The sequence below is a fragment of the Phalacrocorax aristotelis genome, chromosome 7 (genome assembly GCF_949628215.1).
Source record: "Phalacrocorax aristotelis chromosome 7, bGulAri2.1, whole genome shotgun sequence".
NCBI classification, from domain to species: Eukaryota; Metazoa; Chordata; class Aves; order Suliformes; family Phalacrocoracidae; genus Phalacrocorax; species Phalacrocorax aristotelis.
Window position 1 is genome coordinate 2,499,486 of NC_134282.1, and position 11,486 is coordinate 2,510,971.

Here is an 11,486-nt window from a genome sequence, read left to right on the forward strand (position 1 = left end):
ATTCATATCAATATAAATTTTCAGGTAATCTTGCCAGCACCTTAGGGCAACATAAAGGTCCTATATTTGCGTTAAAATGGAACAAGAAAGGAAACTTCATTTTAAGTGCAGGAGTGGACAAGGTGAGATAATCTTTGGTAAAATTAAAATTCTTTCCTTCCCCGTTACAATCTAATTGTAAGCATAATAGCAAAGCAATAGGAAGTAAGTAAATTAAACTAAAGGCATGGGATGTAAATATGTACTTACAAAGAACTTGTTACGCTAGCTGTGTTTTCTTGTGTTTAACAGTACTTTATTGAGATACTTTAGTTTATTAGATTGCGGTGTCTCTGGATCTCTTCCCAGTGAGGTTAGCCTAAGGTGGGAAGGAAGGGCCCTGGACGCAGCAACATTAAACCTTCATAAAACCGAGTCGTCGAAAATTTAATGAAGTACTTTAATGAAAGGCCTCAGAAAAAAAGTCATGCTGGAGGCGCAGGGTCAGGCTGATTCGGGTATCAGTCGAGCCTGAGAATGATTAAAAAGGTTAGAGCTGGGACATAAGAAAAGTCAATATATCTCGCGGGGGAGAGGCCAGGGGTGGAATGCCAGGAAGCTCGTTGTTTACCTGTGTTTTATTTCACATCTCTAAACAAACTTAAAGACTCAAAATGTCTTTAAACTCAAAGCTGGTGTTAGTGTGAGGGGTTTTATGAGTGGTAGGAAGGGCACATAGGGATGAAGAACAGACTTAAGATGAACTCAGAGAATAGAATTGACTATTGAAAGAGTAAGAAGCACTTAGTCTTTCCTCTGTAACTGATGCAAATTGTAGAAGGAATCACAGAGTTCTCTTAGTGAGTCTGGCAAACTGCAAGGCAACAGGCCCCCAGCGCTCCAAACTGGCAGTGTCACTGTAAAGTAGGAGATTTTCTCCTTTATTTATTATTTTTTCCTTGCACGCATTTAACCTAGTTTGCTTTAGTGCCTGGCTTTATAAGCGCTTCTGCTGGCACAAAGGAAGGAAAAGTAAACGTCTCAAAGCATGGAAAGGATGGGTTTCTTCTTCTGGCAGCTGCGATGGCTTGTGCCAGTTTTTAAATCTTTGTGGAGGTGCAGCTTTAATTTGCGGAACAAATATTCCGGAGGAGGCAGAAGCCTCATTTCAGCCAATAAAACTCCTTGGACAAAGCAACTGAGGTTATGCTGTGAAAAACATTCTGCATTAGCAGAAAGATTGACCCAACCTTATGCTGCTGTTCCATAAATAATTTGCGTGGTCAGTTCATGCTTCCACCGAATTCAGTGTCAAAATCTTCATTGATTGTTGAGGTAGGTCAGGACTCTGGGCATGTAGTAGTGATTATAAACTACTGATTTGGTCAGGTAGGAGTTCTTTCACCAGCAGGCAGAGAAAAACTCAGGCCGAAAATACACCCTGAAATCAAATCTGGCAGATTCTTAAGTACGAGACTAATTGTATAAAGGTCTTTAGGGGCAGATGAGTATTTGAAATTACAATTTGAATATACAGGTATTTGAAATGAAAATAGGTGTGTGGAGTGAATTACAAGAATATAAGTAGGACTAAGGAGATAAACCTATTTAATTTTTGTTTATAAAAGGAAAAAGAAGCCCAGCACCCCTTTCTTCCCTCCAGACCCCAAAATGTGATTAAACACCTCTCTAATATTGCAACATACTAAGGTTTTCTACTGTTGTCTGTACTCCTACTGCTTTAGTACTGGCTAAAACACTAGAAATACACACGTGGGAGCAGGTTTGGGCGATGGGGAGTAGGCTAGGTGGTCCGATACATGCGAGTGGTGGTAGCTGTGGGGAAATGAGCGATTTGTACAAGTCTGTTGATCGTTTGTGTATTTGTTCAACACAGACCACAATTATTTGGGATGCCCACACTGGCGAAGCCAAGCAGCAGTTTCCTTTTCATTCTGGTGAGTCTTGGTTTTGATCATTCAGGATTGTCATCTGAAAAGACGAATAGAGTGTTACTTATTAAAGTGAATTCAAAAAATCTGAAGTTTGTGGTGCTTGTTGACACCATTTTCAGGTCTTCCAGGCAGCCTTTGGATGCTGACCCCCGTATTTGTAGTCTTTTGAATTTTGGGAATGTAAACGAAGGTAGAATTGTTCTGATTTCATAGCTTCGTAGCTCACAGTCTTAGTGCAGTTCTGTGAAAGTCGTAAGAGATAATCCAAATGTGACTGACTTTCTGTAGCACGGTGGCAGACAAATCAAGCGGGTGGGCCACGAAGGATTTGTGTTTATCAGCTAAGGACTGCATTTGTCATCTTCCTGCTACAGTAACCCCAGCTCCGCATCCCATTGTTCTGCGCTGCCCGCTGTGCTGTCCCCAATTTGTTTGGCCACAGACCAGCCGAAAGGCTGTGCACTGGCCAGCTGGGATGGGAGCGCAGCCTCTCAGGAGGTCAGACAAATCGCTTTGTGGGCTGCACGCTGTGCAAGCCTGCCAGAATCAGCTGGAAAATAGAATAGAGAGGATGACGAACATGTCATTGAAGGGCCTTTAAGAAACGTGTCTCGTCTCCACTTCTTATTCCGCTCGCGCTGCGTTTTCAGTGGCATGACAACAACCAAAAACATCAGTTCTTGATTTACTCCAAGCAGTTCTGCGTGCTCTCTGCCATAAATATCTTGGCTTCATCAAGTGGAATATGTCGCCCATGATTAAGCTTCAAGTTACCACACCTTATAATGCTGGAATTAAAGAAAGGAAATAAATCATTACCTTTCGCTGGCCGCCATCTATCAGCGCAAGCATGGACTGTTAGCGGAGATGAGCTCATGCATGACGATGTGTTCAGTTGTGGGAACCTGTTCCTCGTGCCAACTCCTGAGATTTCTTTATAGGTGGCTTAACTACAGCTTGTTGTCCGACTGCGCTGTCTTCTGTGTCGCTGTTTTGTTTCAGATGCATTCCCTGTTTTAATGACTTCTATTAAATTTTGTTTCATTCCTTTGTGCAAGGCTGGTTTTGGCTGCGTTTCTCACCGTTCGTGGTGTTTGATTGTCTTTAGAACTGCTGTAAAGTCAATGGTCGCTTCCTGCTGGCGTTCGTTCTAAGGTGGTGGATGCTAAATTTGCAAATCAAACTCCTGCAGAATACGTACCGTAGTTTTAAACATCTTTCTTTTTCTTTTAGCACCAGCATTAGATGTTGATTGGCAGAGTAACAACACATTTGCCTCTTGCAGTACAGACATGTGTATTCACGTCTGTAAACTAGGACAAGATCGGCCCGTCAAAACCTTCCAGGGTCACACAGTAAGTGCTGGAAAATTGGGGGTTGCCGTGCAATGTTTTTATTAATGGGAGACTGGGGGCCCAGTGTATTTGCCGGTATAGAGCACTTGTAGCGGTTGGTCTTCGGCAACCGGCGACAGATCCACGTACGCAGGCGGTTGTAGTTAAGGGCATGCGGTAACTGTAGCCTCTATCTTTATTAGAACAATTCTCACTCCCACGTGCAGCCCTTTTCACCAGTGCCGTAGCAAAAGTGAGCTTTAGTAGAAGAAACGTGGTAACTTCAAGGCTTTGCTAGGCGCAGCCTATGTTGTGTAAGGGCGCGCACGGGGGAAATGTGATGAACGGGTAGCAAAAAGTTGTTGTTATTGAAGGCGAAGCTGGGAATGAAAATGAAATGTTAAACCGCTGACAATTACGCAAATACTCATAACTGCTGTCCACCTTTATCTTTCATAAGCTGTCATTTGTAATGGAAGCGAAGACCCCAACTTATTCTCACTGTTCAATTTTAGAATGAAGTAAACGCAATCAAATGGGATCCAACTGGTAATCTTCTGGCATCCTGCTCTGACGACATGACTCTGAAGGTAAGGGGAGTTGTGGTGCTGGCTCTTGTCTGTGTGGGACTCTGGGATGCGCACCATTAGCCCGGGCAGTCCAGCAGCATCGCTGTACTTGCCGTGTCGTCTGGTAGTTCTTTTTTCATAGAACAAGATTAGGCAATCCTAGCAAATCCTTGTTAATCAGAGCCAAGCTTTCATCCAGAGAACTTGTTACAGGCTGCCACCCTGAGACTTGGAGCATGATTTATTAGGTGCTTTTAGCTGTTTACAGAATCAGGCCATTAATCGTTAAGCTGTCACACTTGATGGTTGCTTTTGGTTAAAAGGAAGAGTTGGAATGCATGTCGTGTAACACACGCAAGAACGGGTGACTAGCTCCTTTCCCGGCTTCCTTCTGTTTTCCCCTTCTTTTTAGGTAAAACCTTTGGCATATTTTTTCTTAAGAGACGGTGTGTACTCCTTGGTTTTTCCGGTTCATTCTACAGTTTTCAACTGCACCTACACTTTTCCTCCAAATAATTCATAGCAGCATGCTTTCTTGTAGAACCGGGGCAAACTTGGGAACGCAGAGGGCACTAACCTACGCGCGTGGCTCCGAGGCGCGCTAGGGAGCCTTACAAAACACCACCACCTTAGATGCACTAGCAGAAATGAGGTTGTTCGTGCCTGACGGGCCTGTGCTGTTTCCACGTTCCAGATGCTTTTCCATTACTCCCATACTGCTTTATATTTAGTAGGTGTTTAGCACTCTCTTTAGTAGAGTTTCAGGATATGGGTTTTATGTCGACAGCACTGGCCTACTCGTAGCCCTTGGGGACAGTATTTCCGTCCCGCTCACCGTTGTTTAATCAGAGACAGGGAATGGCCGAACGAGTAGCCAGATCCCCTCCTGCGCTGGCTCGTAGTCAGGCTCTTGCAGTGGGAATCACCTTATCTACATATAAACATGTAAGCGTTAAGCCTCTAGTCTGAAGGAGGATGCCTAGACATCTTTAGTCCACAGAGTCTCTAGCACCACTGAAGAGCAATTCATCCTTTCCTGAGTGTCTCAGTCAAGTGTGAAGGATAAACCCCTGAGAGCATCAGTCGTTCTCCATTGGCAATGGATGGAGTAAAAAATAGCCAGCTTAAGCTAGATATTTCATACTTAGGCAGCTGAAACTCAGGGGAGATGAATTCCAGTCTGGAGCTCAAGCTGTGGCTGCTGCCTCTCGGTGAGTAGAGAGGTGGCAACTGGGAGCACGTCACCGTTTGTGGGCTCAGGCAATTCAGGCAATTAACTTCTTGGTTGCTGTTTTCAGTTCAGCCCAGCCTGGAAAGAGTTTTATCATTTTGTTCAGGATTAACTGGAAGACCAGTTGCTCGTAGATAAGTGTACTCATCACTGATCACTTGTGGGTCACTCACTTCGCAGTGGCGGTAGGAACGAACGTCGGGTTTTGAAGGGTATGGAAGGTGCCTCGTGATTGATTTCTTTTTCCCTCTTGTGCTGCCAGCTTGATATCCTCTAGGGCAGCTAATACGGACTCTTCATCTATACTAGTTTTGGGAAGAGAACCTAGATTTTGATCCCATCAATTTAAAGTGGAAATACAATTTTAATTCTGTCTGCGCATTGAAAATCGATTTCCCCTTCGGTGAGGCACCCGTTCTGAAAAGCATCATTCATTTAAACATACACCCCAATTGCATCTTAAATACAGTTGAGCTTAAACATGCCCCCGTTAGCGTTTCCTAACAAGAGGTGAGCTGAAAGCACTACTAAACCACGTATCGTTAAATAAAGCATTCAGACGATTAACTGCTATATCAAGTTTCCCATTCAGGACGAGGTATAAAGCCTTCCAAACCCCTTTCTGTATGCAGTGCAAACAGAATAAAGTTATTTTGTTTGCCGAGGGTTATCGTGCAGGAGTTGGAGTGCTGAGGAGCTCCTCCTTTGTGTGGAGCACCGAACAAACACCTGGCAACGCAAACCCTAACGAGGCAGGAAAACGCCGTCATCTGTTTTGCAGTAGGCGTCTAGGGCTTTGTATGAAAACAGAAAATTTCTCTACTGTCCCTTTACTTCACTCAATCTGTGTAGCAGGAAGTTCATTTAAAAATAGGACTGTGATATTTTGTCAACTCAGACGTGAACGAACACATATTGCTCTTCTCATTTTAGCATCTGTTATCATCCCCGCACTTTTCAAGGGGCTTCTAGTTAGCACACGCAGATCGGTTTCTACAGACAGTACCTTTATTACTCATTAACCCCATCAGGGACTTAGAACTCAAAGAACGGAGGATACTGCAATAATACCTGTCATAATTACTCTAGAAACTCAGCAGTCACAGCAAATGCTTCGAGCGGCCTAAAAGGTAGCAGTGAGGCTGCAGATGGTGAGGAAGAAAGGTGTAAAATGTGTTTTTGTACAATGTTGTGCTAAATGCCTTTGCGTTTTCTTCCGTTTGTACCGTAGATCTGGAGTATGAAACAAGACAGTTGTGTCCACGATTTACAAGCACACAACAAAGAAATTTATACTATCAAATGGAGTCCTACAGGACCCGGAACAAATAATCCAAATGCCAATCTTATGTTAGCAAGGTACTGTTTAACCGTGTTTTTAAATGCCTGTTAAGCATTATTTTTATTCACTCTTTATATATATAGGTTCGCAGCATGTTTTGAAGCATGTAGGATACTTTAATTACATCTCAGTCTGACATATTTTTGTTCCTAATATAAACACAATACGATAATCTGTGCTTTTTCTTTTTTTTCCCCTTGACAGTGCATCCTTTGACTCTACCGTTAGGTTATGGGATGTAGACAGAGGAATTTGTATTCATACTCTGACAAAACATCAAGAACCTGTGTACAGTGTAGCTTTCAGTCCTGATGGCAGGTACCTGGCCAGCGGCTCCTTTGATAAGTGTGTACACATCTGGAATACACAGGTAGAGCTCTTCCGTCTGTTCGGAAGTTTGAGTTTCGGTCTTTTCCATCCAACCTTTGTTGCTCCTTCGTGTTTCGGCCACAAAGAGCTTTGCCCTTGCTAACACGCTGATTCGCTTTCTCTTGGTTCTAAGGTTGCGTCTGTTAATGGAAAAATGTTTAATTTCTCTCTTTCAGTGCTTGCCTGTGGTGAGGTAGTAATTGTCTTTACATTGTCTTTACTTAGACACAAAAAAAAAAAAAAACAAAACCCCAAAAAATAACCAAAGACCCACCACCAAAAACCACGACCACCAAAACGTATTCAACAAAGTGTCTCCAATAATATGTTGCATCCAAAAATTGTCTTTAACTCTCAACTCTAAACGCCTGATAAAACAGGTTTGCTGTGAAAAACGACTGACGTAGACATACAAACCTGATGGCTATTTCATTGAATTCCACTGAAAAACCAGGGAACGTAAAGTGAGGAAAGACAGTGACGACAAAATGTTTCCTCAGAAGTCTCTTAGAAAGGACGCTTTCACATGTTTTGTATTTCTGGCCAAAAAAGCGCTGACTGCGAATGAGACTCTAAAGACCTTCTTGTTAGGCAAGGCGTGATCTCTGGCAACGGGCGCTGGATACGAACGTTGGTAGGGCTCATCGTAGTAATCGGGAGCTGTCATGACCGTCGCCGGTTCTGCCTGCCAGGCGCGAGAGGTCAAGATGCGATAACTGTGTCTGTCCCGTCCCTTAACACAGCGCCGAGGCCGTCCACAAGTCTCATCCCGACCCTGTCCTCCGGGAGTTTCAGCTCCTAAAAGCAGTGGGGAGGTTTGACATGTACAAATGTTACTTGTTCGCTTGGATTTTCTTGTATTAATTATGTGTTTTGTCCCTTTTTAGACAGGTGCCCTAGTTCACAGTTATCGGGGAACAGGAGGGATTTTCGAGGTTTGCTGGAATGCAGCAGGAGACAAAGTTGGAGCAAGTGCTTCAGATGGTTCAGTAAGTGCGGCTGGACTTGCCTGGCGTTCTAACGGGCGGTCTTCTGGGAGTCTTTCGAGGAACGGCGGAGACGCCGTTTCCTTCTGCAGCTGGAGTTCAACGCAGCCGACTCACACACAGATTTTTGTATATAAGGGTGGCTGTAAGGTTGAAAGGAAAATATGTCTTTACTCCAGAAGTCTTTAGTCTTTATTTATTTATGCATTGCTGTTCTAAACCCTACAAAAATCTCAGAAGGCAGAGGTGCCTCTAATTTAAGTGTTCGGTCCCTGCTGGGGCTTCCCAGGGAAATGTGTTCATTGTGGACGGTCTTTTCATTATAGTCCCGAAACACGTTCATTTTTGCCTCTTTACCCTTTCCGAGTGGGAACGTTCAGTGTAGGTGATGTTACTGTGATACGTGATAGGAACGAAGTATCTTCCGCATTGCGTTCGAGAGAAAGTACGGATTTCTGAACGCTCACAATTAAAAAGTTCCTCAAAATGACAGGAGCCGTACGTAAATACCAGCCTGCTTCCATTGCTTGGGTGAAGCAGAGAACAGAATCATGTTTAACTAATCACGAATGCTCCCTCTGTGATCTCATAGTGCTGCACTGCAGCGTCACCTCCTAGGTCTTCTGACATTGTCCTGCAAAGTTCTGCGGTAAAATATTAACGTGCAGTTCTTCGTAACAAGTACAGTGGTTGTTTTTCGCTTGTCCCTCTTTTGCCGTGGTTTCAAAAGAAAGGAGAGAGCCTAAGGAAAAGCAAAATTAGAATAAAATAAGAGCGATAAAGGAATTGTAGTTTGAAGTGCTGCCGCTTAAAGTTACAGACGTCAGCAAAAAGCAGTCCTGGAAGGTTTCTGGCCCAGAGCCTCGGGTAGAGCCTTAACACCGTGCCAAAGCACCCTCCTGCCCCGCGGGCTCCGCGCCGGCGGGGGGTGGCTTTCTCAGAGCTCAGAACAGAAAGTAGGAAGTTCTGAGTTTTAAGTAGACTGAATTCTAGGGAGTTAATTTTGATTGGCCTTTCGTGCGATGTTAGTCTTGTAAGTATAGACAATATCATAAAAGGCACAAAAGCTCAAGGCATATCCTGAGTACACATGAATTATCCTCCCACCCTAGGTGACCCTTTTAGATGTATGCCGTGTAACCTTTCCAGCCCTCCAGTTAATTTAAGCCAAGAGGCTGATTGTCCTTGCGACAGATTGGTTTTCGTTTTGCTGTTGCTCTTTTGAAAACGTTGGGCTTACTTTGTTTTATATTGTTCGCTTGCGAAAGCCCTCCTCATCCCCTCGGGTTTAAATACACTTAATAACTAAGCGGATAGAGGCACATTTGAACGGTTTGATGACTAAAAGCACGGCTTTGATGTGATTATATTTTACGAGTAGATTTCTATACCTGACGGAACTGGAACGTGAACCAGTTGCTGGTGTTCTGACCGTAAGCCCTCGGGCAGCCGTTCCCGTAGCAGGTCTGGCTGGGCGCTCGTAGCCGAAGCGCTCCCCTGGTTTTGCTCGGCTGTTTCACACAGAATTGTGCAAATGCGGAATATGGTGCAACGGGCCGTTTCTGTACACGTATTTCTTTTTTCTTACAGGTTTGTGTATTAGACCTGCGGAAATAGCGCTACTAGTTGGAAGCCATGGACCGACTATGAATGTGTACATAGCCAAAATGACTGTCCCTGACCCATGTACTGCTATAGTCCCAATTGAACCATGGCCAGTCCACTACAGCCAAACGTAAAAGAAATATATACATATACTGTATATAAAAAAAGAGGAGAAAAAAAGAAAAAAAAAAAAAAAGTTACACCCTGAAGAGGATGACAGAGTTTTGTCACAGCTTGTGAATCCTGTTCACCAAGTGCTGGAATCTGCTGTGCCCCAAAATAACATTGAAAGGTTTTGGATATGAAAAACGGAAGAGAGCGCGAGAGCGAGAGAGAGAAATATACCGTATACAAGAGCAGACCCATATACATACCAAATTCAGAAGATACTAATGGCAGCCTTCCTTCCCCCTTCCCCCCTCAAATCCATTACGACGGTGGATCGTGGGGGGTTTGTTTCCCTTCTCAGTAGTCGAGCAGTTTGTGTGTACAGAGAAAATGGACTTACAGAAATCTGCAGCAGTAGTTTTTTCTTTGCTTTTAAACATTGGGTTTTCTGTTTTGTTTTGGTTAAGTTTATGGATGCATGAAGTAAGGGAGTGAATTAGTTTCTCGTTTATATATATATTTTTTTTTTTTTTTTCACCTTGGAAAAAAATGTTTCTTTGAAACATATTTTAATCCATTCTTTGAGGAGGTAGATTGAACCTGATGACGTTTGGTACATTTTGTGGCTCCCAGAGCACGATTTTGTGAACAGAGGGAGAGTGGAAAAGGGATTATGGAGAGAGAAGAAAAAAAACCAAAACAAAACAAAACAAAAAAAAACCCCTACAACAAAATCCTTCTTTGAGGCGTGATATTTCACGTCCTGCTCATCTACGAAGTATGACAGTAATGGGTATAATGCTATGTTTTATTTTCTGGTGACATGGCTAAAATGCAGTCGTTTCTTATTTGGGACATCATTCTGCCAAGCTTAAGAACAGAAGGGCACAAAAATACAGAAAAGAAAAATACAGGGATGCACACAAAAAGAAAAAAAAAAAAAAAAGGAAAAAAATGCATCTTCTGTTGCTTTAAGACCATAACTAAAATATGGTTAAATTGTGCACTATTGTGAAAGGAGCAAAGTATCGCTGGGGGATTGTTTTTAAGAGGTTAAGGTCTTTCTGGACAAGGGTTCGCGCCACAGCTTCTCTGAGAGTTGCCCATCGTTACTTGTAGGAGCTTAGATGTATAATTGTAACCAAACTCCAGTATTAGAAGTCTCTCATGTAATTTTTCTTTATTAAAATAAAATCTTTGGCATATATTTGATAACACTGCCATTAAGAGGCAAAATGTTTACTACCTTAGATTTAAAACAAAACAAAACAAAAAAAAAACCTTAAACAGAGGACTTGCTTCAAGTTTATTTTAATAGCAGTGATTCAGCTTATTTAAAAGATGAATACTTGCACTAATTCCCCTGCTGCTCCAGTCCTGCAGTTTATTGTATCTTGTGACTACATTTTTTTCCAAATATAGGGTAGATGTAAGCTGCTATTTTTTTAATAATCACTACTATATAGTGTCTTTTACTCTGTTTACAATATCAAGTATTTTTCTTACGATGACAGATGTATATGGCAAACCTTTTTCTGCTCATGTGATTAAAAGTATACTGATAGTGATTTTATTTGTAAATGATAGCATGAGGTTATGTTTACGCGTATGTGTAGTCGAAAAGGTTGCATCATGTCTTGCATAAGATTCCAAGAGTGTAAATTTATAAAAAAAGAGAGGTTGTCAAATTTATGTCACAGGCATTTTACTTAAGGAATGGTTTATATGACAGAGCTTTGCAAAGTTATCGGTTTTATAACACTATTTCAATCACAGATCATTTTGTGGCTTATGATTGCTAGTCTCTAACCTTTTATTTTTTCTTTTTCTATTTTTTTTTTTTTTTTTAGTTTTAAATTTTGTCCCCGTCCCCCCTCCCAAGTTAGGTATAAATTGATTTAATTGACATAACGCAGCTTCGATGTTTTAACCATTGTTCTTTAGGCATTGATTTCTGCTATTTCCATGGAATAAACACGACTTGAAGCAAGTCTGAGTTTGGCTAAGG

At 42.3% G+C, this 11,486-nt stretch overlaps 1 protein-coding gene across 5 annotated transcripts in view; it reads left to right on the forward strand.

Moving 5' to 3' along the window:
- Positions 1–11,046, forward strand: part of TBL1XR1 (TBL1X/Y related 1) — a 115,657-nt gene extending 104,611 nt beyond the window's left edge. For all 5 annotated transcript variants that reach the window (XM_075098443.1, XM_075098444.1, XM_075098447.1 and 2 more), the window contains 8 exons: positions 25–122; positions 1,877–1,937; positions 3,168–3,289; positions 3,784–3,858; positions 6,300–6,427; positions 6,615–6,780; positions 7,667–7,768; positions 9,356–11,046. In XM_075098443.1, the coding sequence (XP_074954544.1) occupies positions 25–122; positions 1,877–1,937; positions 3,168–3,289; positions 3,784–3,858; positions 6,300–6,427; positions 6,615–6,780; positions 7,667–7,768; positions 9,356–9,382 (779 nt within the window). In that variant the 3' untranslated portion in view covers positions 9,383–11,046. The remainder of the gene's footprint in view (positions 1–24; positions 123–1,876; positions 1,938–3,167; positions 3,290–3,783; positions 3,859–6,299; positions 6,428–6,614; positions 6,781–7,666; positions 7,769–9,355) is intronic.
- Positions 11,047–11,486: the final 440 nt, after the last annotated feature.